Genomic DNA, 22946 nt, shown 5'->3' with positions numbered 1-22946 from the left:
GGTGACTCCTCAAAGTTGCCAGTTGAAGGCAAAGGAAAGATCAAAATCATCCAGAAGGATGGTAAAGAAGAATACATCTCCAATACCTATTACATACCAGGTATGAAGAGCAACATTCTTAGCATTGGTCAACTGTTCCAGAAAGGGTACATTATACATATGGAGAACATGATTCTCACTCTCAGGAATGCAAGGAGAAAGCTTATTGCATGTGTTCGAATGTCAAAGAACCGGACGTTTCCGTTGAATTTGAACACAAAGATTGGAAGCTGCAACATCGGTGTAATGGAAGATGAGTCATGGAAATGGCATCTTCGATTTGGCCATCTTCATTTCAATGGCCTAAAGTTGTTGTCAAGTGGAGGAATGGTTCGTGGTCTACCCCAAATTGAAGCCACACGCCAAGTATGTGAAGGTTGTGTGCTTGGCAAGCAAGCACGACTATCGTTCCCTGTTGGTGATACATGGAGAGCAAAGGTACCACTGCAGTTGGTGCACACAGATATATGTGGTCCATTGGATCCCATGTCTTATGGAGGTAATAGGTATTTTATTACCTTCATTGATGATTTCAGTAGAAAGACTTGGGTCTATTTTCTTAAGGAGAAGTCAGCTGCCCTAAAAATTTTCAAGGAGTTCAAGGCACTCACAGAGGCTGAAAGTAACCATAAGCTTGTGGCTGTGAGATCAGATAGAGGTGGAGAGTACACCTCCAATGCTTTCCAAGCATACTGCAAGGAGCAAGGAATTAGGCATCAACTTACTGCTGCCTATACCCCACAGAAAAATGGGATAGCCGAAAGAAAGAATCGAACCATCCTTGACATGACAAGGTCCATGCTTAAGGAGAAGAATTTGCCAAAAGAGTTATGGGCAGAAGCTGTAGCTTGTTCGATTTATTTGTTGAATCGATGTCCAACAAAGAGTGTCAAGAGGATGACACCACTAGAGGCATGGAGTGGATACAAGCCGAATGTTACACACCTAAGAATTTTTGGGTGTGTTGCATATGCTCAAGTTCCAGAAGCCAAGAAGAGGAAACTTGATGATAGAGGTGAGAAGTGTGTGTTTGTGGGCTATAATGAAGAGTCCAAGGCATACAAGCTCTACAACCCACTAACTAGCAAACTAGTGGTTAGTAGAGATGTCATCTTCACTGAGGAAGAGACATGGAAGTGGAACAACAAAGAAGTTAGTAAAGAGAAAATCGTCTCCACTGATTTTGAAGAACCAGAAGTTGTACCACCTATTGAGCAACAGCCTGCTCAAACAATCACAACAACTCCAGTGCACATAATTGCAAGGAGTGGTCCTACATCTAGTGAGGAAAGCAGCTCCTCAACTCCGGTGAGGTTAAGGAGTCTCACAGAAATTTATGGACAAGAAGAAGAAGAAACCAATTTTTTCTGCTTCTATGCAGACCATGAGCCTCTCTCATTCAATGAAGCTGTGGAAAAAGATTGTTGGAAGAAAGCCATGGAAGAAGAGATCCATGCCATCGAGAAGAATGACACTTGGGAGTTAACAAAGCTCTCACCAAATCAGAAGGCTATTGGTGTCAAGTGGGTTTACAAGATCAAACGCATTGCAGATGGAAGTGTGGATCGATACAAATCAAGGCTTGTAGCAAAGGGCTACAAACAGAAGTATGGAGTGGACTATGATGAAGTCTATGCTCCAGTTGCAAGACTTGACACGGTAAGATTACTAATCTCTCTTGCCGCTCAGCATAAATGGAAAATTTATCAATTAGATGTCAAGTCAGCCTTCCTTAATGGAGTTCTTGAGGAAGAAGTGTACGTGGAACAACCAGAAGGCTTCCAAGTACAAGGAAAAGAAGATAAGGTGTATCGTTTGAAGAAAGCTTTGTATGGCCTCAAGCAAGCACCACGAGCTTGGAACTCAAGGATTGACAACTACCTTCACCAAAATGGATTTCAGAAATGTCCATACGAGCATTCAGTTTACATGAAGAACGGTGAAAAAGGGGAGTTCTTAATTATTTGTCTCTATGTAGATGACTTGTTGTTTACAGGAAACAATGAAGCAATGTTCTATGAGTTCAAGCAATCCATGTTCAGTGAATTCGAGATGACTGACAATGGATTAATGTCATACTTTCTTGGCATAGAAGTGAAGCAAGGAAGTGATGGTATCTACATTTCTCAACAAAAGTACATGAGAGATATATTAGAGAAATTCAATATGGACAAGTGCAATATTGTCAACACTCCAGTTGCAACTGGATTGAAGCTGTCCAAGGAAGGAGAAGGTGAGTTTGTAAACTCAACCATGTACAAAATCTTGGTTGGAAGCCTAAGGTACCTTACAATCACAAGACCTGATATAGTTTATGGTGTTGGACTCGTGAGTCGATACATGGAAACACCAAGGGAGTCTCATTGGCTGGCCGCCAAGAGAATTTTGAGGTACATAAGAGGTACTCTAAACTATGGTCTATTTTATAATTTTGGTGAAGATGCAAAATTATTTGGTTATTCAGATAGTGATTGGGGAGGTGACCAAGATGAAAGGAAAAGCACAACTGGCTATGTGTTTTTTCTAGGATCAACAGCTTTCTCATGGACTTCAAAGAAGCAATCAATTGTTACTTTGTCATCGTGTGAAGCCGAGTACGTTGCTGTAGCCTCAACCGTGTGTGAGGCAATTTGGTTAAGAAATCTGTTGAAGTCAGTGTGTCATCCACAAATGGAATCGACTGTGATTCATGTGGATAACATCTCAGCTATCAAGCTTGCTAGGAATCCAGTCCAACATGGAAGGAGCAAGCACATCGATACCAGGTTCCATTTTCTGAGGGACCATGTGAAGCAAAAGACAATCGAACTTATCTATTGTCACACCAAGGAACAAGTGGCTGACATATTCACAAAGCCACTGCCAGTTGAGCCATTCAAGTTGCTACGTGAAATGCTAGGCATAAAGGCGTTTTAATTTGAGGAGGTGTGTTGGAAAATCAAATCAAAACAGGTTGTTAATGGTTAAAGCAAGCTGTTAGTTTCTTTCCAGGTTGTTTCTAGCAACTACAAAGATCATTGCTCCCTCCATCTGTTAGCCGAAAGCTGATTACAAGACAGCAGTGTGCTGCCATGTGATGTATTAGCCGAAAGAGTGTTGATTGCAAGCTGGAAAGATAGCTGCATATGTGTGCTAGACTGTCCAAAGTTCCTGCATGTGTTTTAAAGGGTGTAAAGATGTTAAACACCCCATTCATTGCATGTGTTGTTGCATTGTTTATTAATTTCTGTTTTGTATAAATAGGCCATCTTGCTAAGCTTTAGAGCATCCCATCCGAATCCCATTTCCCATTCATTTAATTTCAGCTTGTAAGCTATTGAGTTTGTAAACTCTCTTTTCATATATCAAAGTCCAAGTGTTTTTTTTCAAAGCTTGTTGCTTCCCTCCTTTCTCTATTTCTTTGTCCAATTTTATTGAGAGTGAAAGTGAGAGGTGTGATAGAGTTTGTAAACTTATCACCCACATATTTTGGTATTGAGTTAGCAAACTTTTTCAATACCAACAGGGCTTTCTACCTCTCGTGAAATTTGGAGCATCTTCGTCAGAATTTTTCACAATAGTCTTGCTAATGCCACTCACTATCAGTTTCAATTGTTTTCACTTCAAAAGGGAAAAAAATCCATCGCAGATTATCTTGGTCAGGCGAAGAACATTGCTGATCAGTTGGCGTCCATTGGACAACCCGTTGCCAATGAAGATTTGCTGCCTTATGTGCTTCGCAGTTTAGGACCGGAGTACAGTGTGATGGTGGCGGTGTTGACTAATTTTCCTCAACCGTGGAAAAAAAAAAATTCAAGGCTCTGATACCATGTAAGCTTTCTGATTCTCATTAACTTTCGTAATGCTGGTATACATCGTTTTATACAGTAGAGATACAAGAGTCCTATCTCATCTAAACAATTACATTTGAAGTTTAAATTACAATTCAAATATAAACTGATAAATAAGATAATAGGGAGAATTATCTCTAACTAACTGCCCTTAATTACTAACATATATGTCTAGTAAACTTCTCGTTTTTCAACCAAAGCTACATGACACAACTCAGGATGACTTTTAATTTACATACCTCCACCGTCGGCTACATGTGTTTGAAATATTTGCAAGCGATTTTGAGAGGGGAATAAAAAAACACATGCAATTGGTCTTTTGTTAGACAAGTAAAAAACGTATATACATGGACAAATGTTTTAAACCCATAAAAAGTCACTATGCATAAGAGAATAAATGGGTATTTTTTTTTTTTCTCTCTGTATCTACATGAGTTCATGATGTGATGGAGAGATATGTCATTAACTTATACTCAATTTGTGACGATAAATAATTGACTGATTGAAAGACAACCAAGGTAGGCAACTTAATACGAAAGTTCTACGTACGTGAAAGGATCCATTCCTCGAAAGGACCGGACGTGAAAATTTTTCATCATCTAGCTCGAGCAGGAATCAAACAAATCAAACGGATACATATAAAAAAAATTGATATGTTATCCATATCCACACATATATGAATGATTTTATGTGAGAAAATTGACTCTCTTTTTCTCAGTTACAACAACTAATCATTGCAAGGAACTCAGTTCTTACAGATAAATGCTCAATACTCAAGTAGGCTTACAAAATTGATCATGATCAAATGCTTTATGGTTCGTCTCATATCTTGCAATTGGCCTTTATCCCCTAAATATAGACTAAAAGTTAATTAGTTTTTACTTTATAGAGTTAAAGTTCAGGACAATGGGACTTTTGTTGGAAACTAGAGAAAATGATAGAACACAACCCTAGACAGTGACCAAGTTCAGGACAATGGATGAAAACTACCAATCAACTCAGGCAAGCCTAGCGAGGACACCTACTAGTGGTGCTGTAGAAACAGTTGCTGGTTCAGCCATTTGGAAGTTCGACCTTGAATCTGAATAGCCATCATTCTCATCCGGGCCACCAACGATTGCTCCATCCAATACATTCGGGTTTGGCGAGGTCTTGTTGAACCACAAGTCGAACCCAGCTTTGCATGAAACAGGAGCTGAATTCTCCTTGATTGAAACAATGGATGCTCCTCTGTGGTGAACTTGCGTCGGATATTTTGTCCCAAATCCAACCATGAAACTCATACCCCCTGGATTGGATCCCAAGATATAGTCCACCTAGTAAATTGAAAAGAGAATAAAGTTTAAGTTTAGAGCATCCTACTTCATCAACAAATATGTTAACCCTAAATAATTGTCCGTCATCTTAAGGATGAAAAAGATATTTATACCTGTGACTGGGCCAAGGCAATAAGATCAGACGGCTTGACAATGCCGCCAGGGCATTGAATGGAGGCATGCTTGGCGTTCAAGTACTCTGAATATGCGGTTGCGACGAATACAGCAGTTGAAGTGTACTGAAGATTGTTCCATGGCAAAAACCATAACAACCCACCAGGCGTCTTCTTCACATTGTTGTTACCTTTTTGAATGCAAGAGCAAATGAATTGCTCAGCTTGGCTCTTGTATTGTCCCCATGCACCTGCAGAGTCTACCTTGCCCTCCAGAACAAGCTGCATATATTTTATCGTCATATTATGAATCCGTACCACATATTTAGACATATTACAGTTTTTCAACAACTATAATTCAATATTGTCTAACAATTAACATAATATATCAAACTATATGATAAATAAATTTACTGCGATACACACACAGAGTTGGTCTAGTACCTTTGCAACAAGGACTTGTACGCCAATAAACTTGTCATCCCAAGCAAACACGGTTCTAGCACCACCAGTATTGCCTGCTTGGCCAAGATTATCCAGGTAGGTTTTATCATCAGTAGCACGAAGAAGCCATGAAGCAGCCCATAATAGCTCATCCTGACGAGAAACACGTACACAATTTTTTAAAATTTTGTCACAAAGATTTAACTGATTAATTAGACTTAATATTTGCATAAACCCCATGTTAAATGTTAATTATTACCTCATATCCACTGCTGGCATAGAATTTTCCTGCTGCTGAAATGCTATTCGAATAAATGCCAGGGTGATTGCGAGCAAACTCGAATAACTGCAAATTTTCATGTATCCTTAGATATTGGTACACCAATTATATATGTGAAAAGTAATAATATGCATAATCTAGTACGAAATTTTTGAACCCAAAAATAGGGTACGAGATCTGGTTAGAGTATTACTTGTTTTGCATGCGTCAAAAGGTCGGATGCATATTTAGGGTTTTTATCCTTGAAAGCAATGGAAGCTGCAGCCAAAGCAGCAGCAGTTTCACCGGCAAGGTCAGATCCTGGGTGTTGCTCATCAATCTTAAAGGTTGTTCGCGGAGTGGTCATGTCTTCGGGTCTCTGCCAGCACTCATGATCTGAATCACCATCACCAACTTCACCATAGAGGACATTCGGCGCAGTGTGTGCTTTGATCAGATAATCCGTTCCCCATTTGATGGCATCCAATGCATTTGACAGCTCATCCTTGGCCTCGAGTTGCTTGGTGAACTCCAATGTACTCCAGGAAAGCATTGTTAATGTGAATGCCATGGGAAATCCAAACTTGACATTGTCACCAGCATCATAATATCCTCCCACAAGATCAACCTGTTATATGTGATCAAGTAGTATATGGAAGATCATGTAGCGCATACGAAAATAATTTCTCTAACATAACATGCTGCAGAATTCTAAATGCTAGCGTTAGTTTTCGAATGTGTACTGTGGATGCTAACAATTGTTAATTGTGATTTTGAAGAAAGTGTGTTTTCGTACACCTGTTTCTACCCATTAACAGGTCTGTTTGCATCTAGGATTTAGTTTGAATAAATCAAATGAGAATTAAGGAGCAAAATAAACAGGCAGGGTATGCAACAGGAGAAGAAGGGCGTGCGCGAATTGTTTTCCCAAAGAAAAATTCTATATATTCAATTGTTCATCATCAAAGGGAGCAAAGTTAAATTTGTGTGAACTTACACCAGCATCACTTCCGTCTTTAAGCCCAGAATCTCCACGCCATTGCACTGTTTGCGTGGAAGGCAATATACCGGAACGTTGAGCCTCGTAAAACAACAAAGCCTTGGTGAGAGCATCAGCATAGTCTATATCACCAAGAACTGCATGTTGAGTAGTCAATAAAAACATAAGAAGGCAAATAAAACCAAATAAATTGGGGGAAGCCATGCTGAATAATCTGGGAGCTAGTAAGTCAAGAAGAATGCAGAAAAACAAAGCCTTGATATGCCTCAAATTGATAGTGAAATTTTTAAATTCGTTGAGGCCATTTTGGGATAGTTATGATTTTGATTTTGTGATACTTTCTGTAATAGAGAAGTCCACGATTGTTAATTAAGGATAGTGTTGATACGATTTAATTTTCCTTGTCAATTAAACTGTAGGAATATCCGACATTACTGTTTCATTTTCCTTCCTTTATTTTTCATTACTATTAATTCAAAACAACTTCTGTTCGGTATTTCGAAAGCTTTCGTTTTCTTTTTCTTTTTTTGCGAAATTTCATGAATATTATGATCAATTTATAGGTTTTTTTCGTTGATATGATTTCTGATTTTTTTTTTTTTTTTCAAAGGTATTTAAGATAGAATTAATTACTAAATAATATCTTATGTTTTTCTAACATCAACTCAATTAAGCAAGAAATCACAGCCACATCCAATCAAGAATCCTACAAGATAATTCCAAGAAATTATTTAATTAATAATACCTATGTGATAATTTTTTTCTCCTCCATCCAACAAATAACACACATTGGCCAACGATACTAACAAATGGCATGGTAAACCCGACACATGTGGTCGGTCTTAGCTCCGATAAATACACATTCTCCATCAAATTTGGTAAGCTTTTGCTACCCAATTAAGCTCTTAAAACTCTCTTTTCAGAGAAACTGACTTAGGCATCAAGTAAAGCTCCAAGTGAAGGCAGGACATAACTATATGTGAACGGCATGCTCGTTCGAAGATCCTTCATAGGACCACATCTCCGTTACCTGGTGATTCCTGACGACCTGAAGATTTTGAGCATGATTCACAAAGGTGCTATAGTGGTTGTTCCTTGGCTTAGAAAGCTCTTAATGTAGGCTATTACTGGTCAACCATGCCTTAAGATGCTAAAGAACTTCTACAAATATGCGACAACTGACAGCGCTTTAAGCCAGTGCCGCACTACCTACCAGTAAACTCTATCCACATACAATCCCTTGAGGCATTCATGCAATTAACGATCGGCCTGGTGGGACCAATGTCGCTTGTTACTAGGGCAGAAACATCCTGATCGTAGCGGCCGACTACTTTACCAAATGGGTTGAAGTTGAACCCATAACTACCACCACCCAGACAGATATAGAAAAATTCATCTGGAAGAACATTAGCTGCCAATTCAGAATATCATACTCTTTTGAAAGAAACAATGATGCAAAGTTCGTAGGCAAAGACTTGGTGAAGTTCTTCCAGAAATATGGCATTAAGCAACACATGTCGACACCAAGATTACCCCAGGGTAATGGGTAGGCCGAGGCATCCAATAAGACTGTCTTAGACTGCCTCAAAAGGTCACTCACAAACAAGAAAGGGAAGCGGCCAGATGAGCTCCCTGTTATTCTATAGGTGTATCCATAACCAAACGACGAGCAACCAACGAAACTCCCTTCTTCCTAACATTCAACTCCAAGGCAATCATCTCCCCCAATGTCATCATGCCAACCATTAATATTATACTGCTAAATCTAAAGCTAAGGAAAAATGAGGTGGCCAACAACCTGGACTTGGTAGAGGAAGAATGGGACAAGGTTGTCACCAAAATCGCAACTTATTAGCAACAATTATTCTCCAGCTATAACTAAAAGGCCAAGATCCAGTAGTTCCAGCCTAGAAACATAGTCTTGAGAAAAACCTTCATTAATGCATGTATAGATGGCTCCAAAAAGATGGATCCCACCTGAGAAGGTCCTTACTAAATCAGCAGAGTAGACAGAAGGATAGTTACATGCTCACCACCATGAATAACAACAAAATTGAGAAGTAGTGGAATGCCTACAATATGAGAACATATTACGTCTAACCTGACCTTCGCTCGTTGAATCCCGTCCAAGTCAAATAAGTTCGAAGTCTTAAGTAGATTGACAAAAAGACCTCGCAAGCCAATAATTTTCCAAGTTGTTTTGCTATTCTACTTTCCAACAAAGTTTGATACATTTCGCCTATTTTCAATGAAGATTTGAGAAGTTATTCATAAATTTGGCTAAAATGCATGTTCAAAAACAACACTCATGTTCTCCTCCGAAAGAGGGCAAGCTACCATTTAACACCCTTCTCAGGGTCTACTTTCCTAGGATAGAGGGTAAGCTGCTTCTTACACCCTTCTTAGGGTACGCGATAGGGTAAACTAATCCCCAACACCCATATGGGTATGCTCTCTAACGTGAGAAGGCAAAACTAATCCCCTAACACTAATTTGGTATGCTCTCCAACACGATATGGTAAACTAGTTTGTCGACACCCTTTTGAGGCATACTCTTCTCTAAGAGAAGGTAAACTATCTTGATATCCACACATGGATGGGTTTTCCTGCCCAGGTGTAACTGGAGCACAACAGTCTGCATTAACACTCTAGGAATTAGCCACAATAGTCTTCAACAAGGCTTAGTTAACTGGCGGTAGGCTTGACAGTGGCGATCGGATGGGTGAACGCATCTTCCTTGATCTGCTTAAACTCTTCCTTTGGAGACAACCCACATTTCTCCTTGCCAAAGGGCTGAACACTCAACGCATTCGCAATACCCAACAAGAATGTCCAAATGACATGCACTTTCTTCATGTTAGACTTGGTCTTGGGAGTTAAGCCAAACTCGAAATCTGCAAATAGAAAAGAACATACTCAGTAACTTAAAGTCAATAGTAGCTTAATAAAAATTCTAAGCAGTTGAAACACGCAGCTCAGGCGAAAAGACAGACTCCCACTCTTCACTTACCTCCAGAGCGTCCTTGACCCATTCATGATCACTCATGCTCTAGGAGTCGAAAAGCTTTTGGCGAGACTTCACTACCCCACGCCATCATTGTCGTCAATCTCAAAAAATACTAGAACTCATTGATGTTCAAGCCTAAATCGAAGAACTTGCTTAAGTTTGAGAATCCCACCCTCACACAAATTGAATTCAGGGAGCATTGCAAGGGCACACCTCATAGGAAAAAGCGCGACACAAGAAAGATCAATCTCATTGTGAAGTAGTCGGGTGAAAGTTGATAGTTCTCTTCCTCACTTTAGCAGCCTCAGTACATGACTTATTATTACTTCCACCTTTCACGCGCTTCACACGAACTCCGAATGGGATTGTGTGCTTATATGTCTCAAGAAAATCCTCGAATAGCTCATCATAACCAATCTTAACTTGAGCAGCCATAAAGTAACTGACTTTACAGTAAGACCCACCCTGACAATACTTAGGCAGAAGATACTCGTCACTTTTACAGCTAGAAGAAGGCATATTGAAAACTTCCTTTGCAAAAACACCAATAAGGTGCTTAGAAGATTGCCAAAGAGATATAAAGAAAATAATAAATAGAGCTAGCACACTAGGACGCAGCCTAGCGTGCCACCCCTTAGCCTAGAACCACAAGAACCTAATGACTAAGTGCTTAGGCCTCACGAGCCATCTCTCTCTCCAGTTGGCCTGTAGGCCCACTCATGTAGAAGCTCATCGCCCTGCACTCGGCTATTCTTCTCTCTCTAAATCCAACCTAGCGAAGCAGGCCCATTGGCCCACCTCCTCCAAGCACCTCGGCTTCACCTGAGCTGACCCAAGTCTGCATTGCAATACCTTGCATGTTGTCATCCTAACATGGCTCATCTACAACAAAAATAAAAAAGAAGAGGAAAAGTTTTATTTTTTCTTACCTTTGGTGCAGCTACGATGAAGAAGACAACGACGATCAACTCTTTTGTCTTATCCACTTAACTTGGGATTTCTACCCTCTTGCCCTTTCTTGCATGCAACAAAGTAGGTGTGGGGGTATTTGATTCGAAAAATCCTGGAGTTGACACGTGGACTTTCACCAACTAATAACAAGAATGGCCTTATTAAATTTGCGAGACCCACATTTATTCCATTGGCAGTTAAACTCTCTTGAAGACTTGAGCATCTGACAACAGCCTCATCAAGCTCTTCTACCCATGTCAAGGAGAAATTTCAAAGGTATTAAAGATAGGATTAATTGATAAATCTTATCTTTATATTTTTTCGAATTGAAGACCAATTCAATCAAGCAAGGAATCATAAACACATCTAATAAAAAATATTACAAGATAATCCCAATAAGGTATTTAATTAATAATATCTTTGGGATAATCATTTCTCCTCCATCCAACAGATGACACACCTTGGCCAACCGGACGACACATGACATGGAAAACCTACATATGTACGCAACCCTAACTCCTATAAATACCCCATTCCTACTAAATTTTGGTAAGTTTTTGCTATGCAATTAAGCTATAAACCTCTCTCTTTTTCAGAAAACTAACTTAGGCATCGGAGTTCTATTGGCTAACCCTCTCCCCCACACCTTGAGTTTGTGGCTTTGGTCTTTAATCAGAAGTGTTTATTTAGTTTGTAGGTAGAAATTCGTCAAGACCGAAGACTGTGCATTTTTACTACTGCAACTTTCCACTTCAATATACATATAACCTTTCTTTACGCCTTCCCTCAGCCCTGGCCATGATAATTCCAATATTCATGTTTAAGTAAACACAAAAAAAACTCATAAAATCAAATATTCCAATATTCATGTTTTAGTAACCGCATGTAATCCAATATTCTAATGGATAGGGTGTTTGAGTTTCTACTCATATGTATTGGGTTTAAAACTCCCCCTCCCAAATTTATTAAAAAAAATAAAATAAAATAAAAAACCATATAAAATTCTTATATTGTTAAAACAATCTTGGCATAGAAATTACTAACAAGACGTTATTACAGTTAACTGAAGCACCATCAGCAAGTTGTCTGGGTGGTGTAGTCGGTTATCACGCTAGTCTCACACACTAGAGGTCCCCGGTTCGAACCCGGGCTCAGACACTTTTTAACTTCACATTTTTACCAGTTTCCTACTGCCAACAGTATCCTTTCAATCCCAATATTTTTTTTTTTTGGGTTCAGTCTCCCGATCAAACGCTGGCTGCCAACAATTTCTTCCACTTTTTGCTTGATTTTTACATTTCTTCCACTTTTTTCCTGATTTTTACATTTTCAAGGGAAAGATTGACAAGAATTTGCACCCATTTCAATTCCTCGTAGAAACTGGTTTTCCCACAGCCACAAAGGTAAACGATTTGCTTTCTTTGTTAAACAACTCTTGACTTCAATTGGTTCAAGTTTTTGTAACACTGATTGTACTTGGGTTCTGGGTTTCAAACGTATATATGGGACTAGATTTAAGCTCGTGTCTTTCATTTTTTCTATATTGTATGCATCTCCAGTCTCCAGATTCAGTTATTTTGAAGTAGACCGATGGCGTTAGCGTGTTAAATGGTTATTTATCAGGGGAGGGAAATCGGTGGGAATCGAACCTGCATCAGGTGCTTGGGCATGATTTCTCGAGGAAAAGGGGAAAAATGGGTTTAGTTTATCGTTGGGTTTAGAGGAATTGTGGTTGTGCTGATGGGGATTTAGATTACAAGTTAAAATATCTGTTATCAGAAGATAATATACGCACAAGTGATCTCACAGTAAGAGATTGAGGCGATAGAACTCCATATGGCCGCTGTTTATCTGCGTTTCTAGTCTCTCTCTTTAGTTCTTGATTCATTTGCTTTGCAGAAACACAGTTTCTAAGAAACTGAAACAACGGAAAATCTGTGCTGCTCAGTTCTTACAGTGAATAAGTTGGCCTTAAAGAGCGGGAACAACCCGAGGCTCAGTCAGGGAGTTGCACTCATTTCAACAAATCTGGCTGAAGTTGCAAAACTCTGATCGGAGGTTTACATTTACAAACAAAAGAAATGCAAGTTCAAAAACTTTCACTCCCAAGTTACACCCTAAGTCCACCCAATGGCTCACTATCTCAGCAACTTTCCACCAAGCTTTTGAGGTTGAATCCAAGTCCCAAATCGGGTTTTTGCAGTTCCTTCAAAAGGGTGTCGAAATCACCAACTGGTTTAAGAACCCATGGTAAGTTTGTTGGGGTCACGTGTGGAGTGGCACAACAAGAGGATACAGATGATGGGTTCTACATGAGGAGGTGTGTGGAGCTTGCAAGAACGGCTATCGGGTGCACCAGCCCCAATCCTATGGTGGGTTGTGTTATTGTCAAGGATGGCAAGGTTGTTGGTGAAGGCTTTCACCCAAAAGCTGGCCAGCCGCATGCTGAGGTAAACTTCTTTTCCTCAGTTTTAGTTCTCCTTCTCAATGCATGGATACCGGTTTGAGTAATGAGGTGGTCAAAATTATCGGTCACTTTGCTCTTTGTTTGGTTGCTTACAACTTAAAAGTTAAAATATTTTGGAAAGATCACTAAAAATAAATAGAGGAAGGGAAAGTATATACCTGCACACTGATTCTTTCAACTTTTTATTTTTTGGATAGCATGGTCCTGTTCTTTCTGGGGTTATCTCTCTCTTGTTTTTGTTAAATTTCCAATTATATTTTCTTCACCACTGTGGAGCATTTAGCTGAAAATGTTCGTATGGGGATAGCAATCCGGATTCTGGAATTCTCTTCCTATTTCAGCTCTTGCTATAGGTGCATCAGACGTTCTAAAAGTTTTGTGCTTATAAAGTTTTTAAATTATTAGTTTAGTAATAGTGGGGTCTATCTGTGTCCGTGCGTTTGCAGAGAGCAAGAGAGATCGGTTAGAAGTTGAAAGAATGGAAGGATAGGTGGATACTACATGCTGTCTAAGTGTTTTATCTTTTGACATGAGCTTTATAAGTAGCTGTTAATGAAAATTTATACCCGGAAGTTAAATGTTACAGGTCTTTGCTCTGAGAGATGCTGGGGATTTGGCTGAGAATGCAACAGCATATGTGAGCTTGGAACCATGTAATCATTATGGGAGAACTCCACCATGCAGTGAAGCACTAATCAAAGCCAAAGTGAAAAGAGTGGTGGTCGGAATGGTGGATCCGAATCCAATTGTAGCATCAAGGGGATTGGATAGATTAAGAGATGCAGGAATTGATGTTGCTACGTGCGTAGAGGAAGAATTATGCAGGAGGCTAAATGAGGCGTATATCCATCGTATGCTAACGGGGAATCCTTTCGTCACTATCAGGTAAATTTATTCTGTTTACAGTAGTCAATAGCAAGAGAAAATCAATGGACATAAAAATGAGTGGAAATGATACCTTATTTGAGCTGTGATGTCTTTGAGTGTTGTGCTGTGTAACCAAAAGAATTTTTTTTATTTGCTTGCTTGGTACTGTGAAGTTGAGACTTTCCTCTTGTTTGCAGATACTCGATCTCAGTCAATGGACGCTTTCTGGATCAGCTTGGGGAAGGAGCTGCCACGTCTGGTGGTTACTATTCGCAATTGTTACAGGAATATGATGCAGTTATTCTTTCTCCTTCCTCAATAATGGAGAACGTCTCTATTCCCGCATCCAAAGAAGCTGGAGCCAATCAACCACTTCGGATTATAATAGCTAGGAATATTAGTTCTCCAATCAAAATCTCTGCTCTCAAAGTGGAACCCACAGATAAGCTAATAGTCTTTGCAGACAAGGAGACATCGGTAGAACTAGAGAGAGTTCAAACAGGTATCGAAACAGTGGTGTTTGATCAAATAAGCTTAAATGCTATTTTGGAATACTGTAACTCTCAAGGAATGTGTAGTGTTTTGTTCGACTTAAAGGGAAATGTTAGTGATTTTGAAGAGTTTCTCCAAGATGGTATTGAGCAGAATTTGCTGCAAAAAATTGTGGTAGAAGTATTGCCACTGTGGGATGAAAATGATGTCCGAAACTTTCCTGTTGCATTGAAGGATCTGGGCAAAAGACTGAAAGTGGAGAATTTGCAGCCTAAGATTTCCAATGAGAGTGTTGTGCTTGAGGGATATCTGTAATGTCAGTGACTAGAACACAGATTTAACATGATCATTTTCGTGCCGATGCTGGAGAGAAATACAAGGATTTTACAATATTCGGGAAGAGGGTACGGACGGAGGCCAAGTTCGTTTGCGATCTCCAGTCTCTAGAGCGTAGAGAGTTGCTATTTTTCGTTATGTTGTTTACCTGCATATTGAGGGCTGCCATAGCCAAGAATGAAGGGAAATGGTTTTGTAAGTTTGTATCGGAATCCATGTGTTAAAATGATTAATAAGCCCAAATTTACTACCTAAATTGTCCCTCGGTAGCCAATTCAATATGTAGATCTATCTTTACACTCGTTTAGAAAATAAAAACTCAAAATCAATATTGTACAACTCATCCAATTACATTTCACCCGTGAATGTTCTGCAACTTTTTCAATCTGAAATCTGTTGGAACAAGAGAGCAGTCAAAATGAATTATGTTAATTTTTCTACGCAAAAGATGGGTATTCATTGTGCTCGATTCTGTTTCATGTCCTCCGTTAGATCCAAGTACTCTAATTCTTTTCTTAGAGTCTCTTCCAAAGTTTTCTTAAGTCTTCCTCTACCCCTTCGGCCCTGGACCTCTGTCCCGTAGTCACATCTTCTAACCGGAGCGTGAGTAGGAGGATCTAAAACTTCAAAATCATCATCATACCTAAAAAAAGACCTTGTTTTTCCCTGAAAGCGTCTTAACCCATAATTTGTTGAGAAGTGAATGTTGTCTGCCACCATATTGTTTCAATCAAACTACCATATTAGTTTGCTATTTTGTCTGTTGCCTTATCGTTAAATTGTTACTCTAGTTTTTTTCACTTGCTTTCCTCTTTCCTTACCATTCTTTTCACTTCTATTGTGTTTGAAGAATGAAGCTACATTATATAATTTAAAGAATTTTGTAGAATTGCAAGTTAAAGAAACTTTTGGAGACAAAAAAGATATCATCTGGTTTGCCTTATAAAATTTGCCTTCTAAATTGTAGTTTGGGCACACAGACTTAGTATATCGCTTGTATAAAAACAAAATGAATCGAGCTCAGAATCCTTGTCAGTTGAGTTGCAAACCCCTTGCACTCCACTTTTATATTGCATTAGTATGCTACTTTTAGTTTAGAATTATGCCAGGTTCAGTCACTCGCGCATTGGTGATTGTGATCTCTTGATACAAAAGGGTCCCTGTTGCATTCAAGACTCTGAGGGAAAGAATAAAAATGAAGAATTTTCTGTTGAAAGAATGCCTCAGAGAGAGAGAGAGAGAGAGAGTGATATTTCTAAATATACAACTTTCAACCTCATACATCAGCAGCATAGTACAGTCACCAACCAAAACTGGACGAACAGGATGGAAAATTTACAATCCATCATCTATCTGACCTGAGCCTGAGAGCATCCCCTTAACTCGCTGTTAAACTTAATATCCTTGTTCGATACATTTAAGATGCCCGACTGCTGTTCAACTTGCTCGATAAGAAGTTTCATCAGCACAACATTCGATAGGGTTTTGCGCGATCCAACCATTATCAATTTTTTTCTACAAAAGCAAACCAAAATAAAAATAAAAAAACAAAAACATGTTACTAAGTTTGGTCACTCCGAAAACATAGAAAATCTGGAAATTCAGATTGGAACATGATCTTCGACATTATAATAGAGTGAGAAGGCCAAACCAAAGTGATTCTTACCTTGGCACGAGTGAGCGCCACATTAATCCTATGCCAGTCTCGGAGCAGCGAGGAGGAGCAATTCGTTGGATTTTCCGTTGACCTAACAAAGGACACTAGTATACAATCCTTGTCTCTTCCCTGGATAGAAAAGAAGGCATTGCAAATCAGATAATAGAGGAATCATGACAACCGAAAACAGATATAACAACGTCATCCTTCTGCTTTCAAAGAAACAAATAGTTAGATAAAGAAAACAATAACATCAGCGTAGAAAGTGAACCTTCAACCGGACCTGGTATTTGTCAATGGTATGTATCTCGACAGAGGTCAGGCGGTTGAGGGCAAGCCGGATGATATCTGCCTGGGAGTTACATGGGGTAATGACACCGATATCTTCCCCCTGTATTCCACTCTTGACTAGTCCCTCCACAACCTATAGGCAAAATGAGAATTTTATATAGCTAAAACAAGCTACTTCAACGGTTTGCAACAGATCAGAAACATATTTTCTTGGGGAAAAAAGGATGATGGCGTTATATATGTTCAAGCGAATATCTAACCTGTACAATTATGTTAGCTTCTGTCGGGTTACTCACAATCTTGTGATCCTTTTCCTCAAAAGCAGGTAAAGAATCTACATTGCAAAAAGTGATTATACTGAACAACCAAGTGACAAACAAACCAACGCTGCTTATATAGAAGAAAAGATTATGGAAAACAAATAAAAGTACTTCAGTGAACCTGTATTAATAAATATAACTGGCTTGCTTGGGTTTATAACCTGCAACAAAGTTTTAAAACACATGAAAATTGCATCAAAGTTTGAAGAAAACGACAATTTCATTGCACTAGTTTTCAAAACACCATAAAATGTGAAACAATTCACTTGAACCTAATCTGTGACAAAATCATATCGTCATGAATTAAACCAAATTGGAAATCATATTTCCCTAAGCACAGTCTAAGTCTTAAACATGCTAACAGGTTGTAATGAACATCAAGTCATAATTCTTTTACATGATATTCAATAGTTTAACAAACTAGGCCAATAAAAACCACTCTCTAACACCTTAAGGGATGTCCTCTTTGCTCCAAGGCCGCCACATGCATAAGAATGACAAAAAGTTAGAATAGATTTAAACTCAGATTCAGGGACACACCTTCTAATCAATTGATCAGGGCAATATTTCCACAAATAAGGATCATCCCACTCGTAGTATTTGGCGGTTTTGACAAGCTTATCTTTCTGAGCACGTGTAAAATCATCCGGAATCTTTTTGGCAACCTTGTAATTGATAATATCTGCATACCAAGGGTCAGTAACCTTTAATGAAAACAATTGCTCATCTGGAAAACTCTCACGTAAAGGGATGAGATCTTCCTCTGTGTTTGAGTGCACAAGTCTGCTAAGATGATATGCGACAACATTCTCACTCCCTTTCTTATCCTTGATCTCCAAGTCAAACTCTTAAAGCAGAAGTATCCATCGAATGAGTCGCGGTTTTGCATCTTTTTTTGAGAGTAAATAGTTCAAAGCTGCATGGTCAAAAAACACAATAACTTTAGTTCCAATCAGATAAGATCTAAATTTTTCTAAAGCAAATACAACAACTAGAAGCTCCTTCTCTGTTGTTAAATAATTCAACTGTGCATCATTGAGTGTTCGTGATGCATAATAGATGACATGTGGCACTTTGTTGACACGGTGTCCTAGAACTGCACCAACAACATAGTCGGAAGCATCGCACATTAACTCAAAAGGTAAACTCCAATTTGGTGGCATGATCACAGGAGTAGTGGATAACAACTCCTTAAGTTTGTTGAATGCTACCACACACTCTTCATTCATATCAAATGTTACATCCTTTTGAAGCAAACGGCACAAGGATCTAGAAATCATTGAGAAGTCCTTCATAAACCTACAATAGAAACTTGCATGTCCAAGAAAAGAATGAACCTCCTTGACAGTAGTAGGAAGAGGTAAAGAACTAACAAGTTCTACCTTAGATTTATCAACTTCAATTCCATTTTCAGATATGATATGCCCTAGAACTAATCCATGCGAAACCATGAAATGACATTTTTCTCAATTTAAACCAGATAAATTTCTTGACAACGTTTTAAAACTAGGGACAAATTATGTAGACATGTATGATAGGAGCATATTTATGCGACTTAAATGGCTTGTTCTCGTACATTTACGTTATGTTTCTTTAGTTATTTTAGTACTTTAAGCTATTTTCGTGTGTTTGTAGGTCCAAAGGGCTAAAGGAGCAAAAAGATGCATTTTGGAGACTTTTGGAGCACTTTTGGGCTAAGGACGGATAGCTTATGCTTGAAGCCAAAGTGTTGGACGAAATTGAAGACCTAATTGGAGCCAAAGTGTTGGAACCTTGTTCTCTTTAGTTTTAGGACATTTAAACCTTTCCTAATCCCAATCATGCCATGCATAACACACATCCATTCTAACACATTGTCATTGCACATGCATTTCCTTCATTAGTTAACCCACATGCACTTATCACTTATCATCACCACATATCATATCACTTAATCACTTATCACTTATCATCACCACTTAACCACTTATCATATCATAACCACATATCATATCACTTATCACTTATCACTTAACATAACATCCACCTACTTCACCTACAACATCCACTTCACCTACAACATCCACCTACTTCACCTACAACATCCACCTACTTCACCTACAAATGACATAGCCATATGTTCCCTCCACTACTCCTATAAATACCCTTGCATTCATTCATTCATGGACATCTCATTTCACAACACAACACCCCTCAAACACTTCCATTATTCCCTAACCGTGAGTCCCCCTTCCACCATTCCTCATCCATTTCCATAATTCCCCAAACCTCACCTTAGACCTTGTGCTACAACAACGAGGAAGATAAGAGGGCCTAAACGTTCATACAATTCAAGTTTGAGTTGTTGGAATGTTTAGGTGTTTCTTTGATTTCAAAGTTTAAATTCAATTCTCTTTGTTTTGTACGTATGAGGAATGGAAGAGAAGAATGCCTAAACGTTCATACAATTCAAGTTTGAGTTGTTGGAATGTTTAGGTGTTTCTTTGATTTCAAAGTAATGAGGAACTAATCCCCCTTTAGCTAGGGGGTGATTTGAAACTATGTTTATATTTGCAATATGAATTGATTACTTTTGGTTGGAATTTCATAAGTTGTGGATTCAATTCGTTTAACTGTTTGATTGATAACTTATTTATGTATGTTCATTGAGATTGCAAGCTTAATTTTCATGCATGAATATGACGCTAGAATATAAGTGAGTTTCACCTAATCGTTATGAACTTATATTCACAAGTAGTGGAGGTTGCTTATAAACAATCGCGTTAAACGAATTCTTGGCATAAGTTTCATGCGTATTCCATAGTAACGAATGCCTCGTCAACACTTCTAATTTTCATTGAACTTAATGATCTTTGTTGAATGTCTCTATCATGCGTATTCCATAGTTAGGGACTTTGATTAAGAATAATTTGGTTGTAATGCGTATTCCATTCAATCCAATGAATTTAGGGAAATCTGAAAGTTAATTTAAGCGGACCTAATTAACTTGGAGCATTGAGTTTCATAATTTATCGAAAGACCAACTGAGAATCAATCTTGTATGCAAGTATAACATGTGTGGAGAAGAACCCCTTAGCTAGCCTTCATTCCATTTATTCCATCATCCATATTCACATTTACATTCTGCTTAGTTTATTAACTTGTTTTGTTATTTCAATTTTCGTCAAATCAAAACTCTTCCCCCCTTTTTCCTTATTGTTCAATTTAGTTTATGTTTTAAAGCATTTTGAGTCTTTGGTTTGTCTTAGTGATTTAAAGTTTAGTTTTGCATTCTTTGAGTCTAGTATAGTGTTTTAAACTTTATTTTACGTTTTTGAGTCAAATCCAAGTGATTAACAATCCCTCCTAATCCCCGGTCCAGAACGATCCCTACTTATACATATACTACAATTGATAAAAAGAGGGTTTAATTTGTGTGCGTATAAATCACGCATCAAATTTTGGCGCCGTTGCCGGGGATTAGCAGCTTTGCTAATCCCTTGGTTCTTTTCTTTTTTTTTGGTTTAGTTGTTTTCGTTTTAGTTTCTAACTTAATGTTGGTTTCTTTGTTTGTTGTTACTTTTGATATTTGATTTAGTTCTCTTTCTTTGATTTTAGGTACTAGAGAAGTAAGATATGGATTTTGCTAGCATTCAAGCTCAATTGGCAAATCTTACTTCTAAATTGTCGCCGTATGCCGAAAGGACCACAATGCAGAGTGTCCCTACATTTGGTGCTTCATATAGGCAAGGATTTCAAGCCAATCAATGTCCACAAAGAGATTGGAGGGATCATTCAAACTCTATATGGTGGGAAGATCAACAAGTTCAACGTGAAGCATATTGGCAACCATATGAGGAGTTCTATTCAAGACCTATGCAGCCACCACAACTTCATATGCAATATGCTCAATTAAATTCAAGTTCGCCAATAGATTATAATCAAATTCTTAATGAAATAAATTCTTTGGCGCAGGGGTCACAAAATCAAGCCAAGGAGGCTCAACAAGAAGCATATTGGCAACCATATGAGGAGTTCAATACAACACCTATGCAGCCACCACAACCTCCCCCACAACAATTCCAATCAAGTTCAAGTATGTCCATGGATAATGATAAAAATTTTCAATTACTAACCTCTTTGGCGCAGGAGTCACAAAATCAAGCCAAGGAGTTGGGTAAATTGGACGAGCAATTTGGGCAGATTATGGAGTTCATGAAACAAATTCAAGAGCAAAGTGAACTCTCCAACTCAACTATTGAAAACTCGAAGGAAGATTTTGAAATCCATAATGCTATCACTTTGGGAAGTGCTATGGAGGTTGGAGCTGACCTAAAAATGTCCAAACATAACCTAGAAGTGGATGAAGAGCTGCTAATTGAGGAGGAGGAAGAAGACATGCACACGGCAAGGGTAGAACAACCCTTGCCGCAGCCCCCTAAGCCCTCTAAACCACCCACCACCAGTAAGGACGTCCCAATTCCATGTTATTCTGATGTTATTCCACCCAATGTCCCTTTTCCTAGCAGGTTTTTGATTCCCAACCAAGAAGAGAGTAAAAAGGACATCGTGGAAGCCTTCCCAAAGGTGCAAAATGCTATTCAAATTCTTGGTGCAACACAGCAAGTTTTAGATGGTGTTGAATTCTTCAAAGGACTTTGTACACCAAGAAGAATGATTCAAGAGAAGGTAGTGGCTGGAGAAGATGTAGAAGGCATCAAAGAGGACATATTTGAAACCACAATTCCCAAGGAAGTTGGATTTTATGACACGGGACAAGTCATAACTTTCGAAGGGGTGTTTATTCTGGAGTTCATTTTGGAGCACACAGGTAAGCCGCCTCCCCGAATTTCAATTTTCTTTTATACTAACATGTGGTTAATGATCCAGGCACCCACTTTAGAATTTGAACCAATGCCGGTTCACTTCAAGTATCACCTTCCATTCAAGGACCAATTCCATGCCGTTTGATTTTATTTATAAAAAAAAAAAAAAAAAAAAAAAAAAAAAAAAACATGGCAGAATGATGGAGCTTCACAAAGGGCGTTTACTTGAAGCCCCACTACTGGGCAAAACTCTAGAAGCAGGAGGCATAGATGCGGAAGGCATCGGAGCAGAAGGCATCGAGGCGGAAGGCATCGGGGCGGAAGGTATCGGAGCGGGAGGCATCAAAGAAGAGGCCTCAATACTTGGCCAAACGCTGGATGAGCCCGGAAAAATGTGCCTCTGGAAGTAAGCCGCAAGCCTTTGACGGTCACTTTGCATCCGACCATTGGATTCTTGTAGCTCATCAAGCTTCCTCTTCATACCCGTCGAATAGTTGTTGGCAAGCACGTGCAAACTTCTATTCTCGTACTTAAGCAGTTTGATCTCCTGCTTGAGACTTTCCACCTCTGCCATCAAAGATTCCACCTGACGGGAGCGGGCAAGCAGGCGTTGGCCCATGTTGGACACAGAACTCGCACACTGAACACTAAGTGCGAGGGATTCTTGAACGGCCAACTCATCGGACCGTCCTGACAGCAGCCTACTATCTTTTGGAGTAAGGAGGTTCCTAGCTACTATTGTAGCTGTTGTG

General features: G+C 39.0%; 2 protein-coding genes, 1 long non-coding RNA gene and 1 other non-coding gene across 5 annotated transcripts; 2 read left to right on the top strand and 2 right to left on the bottom strand.

The window, feature by feature from the left end:
- Positions 1 to 4729: 4729 nt before the first annotated feature.
- Positions 4730 to 7972, bottom strand: LOC137748875 (endoglucanase 15-like). Its single transcript, XM_068489063.1, has 7 exons — positions 7932 to 7972; positions 6999 to 7179; positions 6216 to 6629; positions 6002 to 6088; positions 5743 to 5895; positions 5299 to 5580; positions 4730 to 5185 (listed from the first exon to the last, which is right to left on the bottom strand). Exons 1-7 carry the CDS (start codon positions 7970 to 7972, stop codon positions 4868 to 4870), a joined length of 1476 nt encoding a protein of 491 aa, XP_068345164.1. The 3' UTR covers positions 4730 to 4867.
- A 4071-nt stretch (positions 7973 to 12043) lies between these two features.
- On the top strand, positions 12044 to 12117 carry TRNAV-CAC (transfer RNA valine (anticodon CAC)). The gene has a single exon. It is a non-coding gene; the product is annotated as a tRNA-Val (tRNA).
- Positions 12118 to 12185: 68 nt separating this feature from the next.
- On the top strand, positions 12186 to 15371 carry LOC137748309 (riboflavin biosynthesis protein PYRD, chloroplastic-like). Of its 2 annotated transcripts, none has more exons than XM_068488447.1 (4): positions 12186 to 12362; positions 12867 to 13409; positions 14013 to 14311; positions 14491 to 15371. In XM_068488447.1, the coding sequence occupies exons 2-4, from the start codon at positions 13041 to 13043 to the stop codon at positions 15098 to 15100; spliced, it is 1278 nt and encodes a 425-aa protein (XP_068344548.1). In that variant the 5' UTR covers positions 12186 to 12362; positions 12867 to 13040; the 3' UTR covers positions 15101 to 15371. The 2 variants fall into 2 exon arrangements, with proteins under 2 accessions (XP_068344548.1, XP_068344547.1); XM_068488446.1 differs by having other exon boundaries at positions 12859 to 13409.
- Positions 15372 to 16787: 1416 nt separating this feature from the next.
- On the bottom strand, positions 16788 to 17553 carry LOC137746719 (uncharacterized). The gene is made up of 4 exons (XR_011069901.1): positions 17511 to 17553; positions 17330 to 17403; positions 17062 to 17202; positions 16788 to 16907 (listed from the first exon to the last, which is right to left on the bottom strand). It is a non-coding gene; the product is annotated as an uncharacterized lncRNA (long non-coding RNA).
- Between the last annotated feature and the right edge of the window lie 5393 nt (positions 17554 to 22946).

Source organism: Pyrus communis, chromosome 10 (genome assembly GCF_963583255.1).
Source record: "Pyrus communis chromosome 10, drPyrComm1.1, whole genome shotgun sequence".
Lineage (NCBI taxonomy): Eukaryota > Viridiplantae > Streptophyta > Magnoliopsida > Rosales > Rosaceae > Pyrus > Pyrus communis.
The sequence above is the reverse complement of the archived record's forward strand: the minus strand, read 5'-3'. Positions and strand labels throughout refer to the sequence as shown.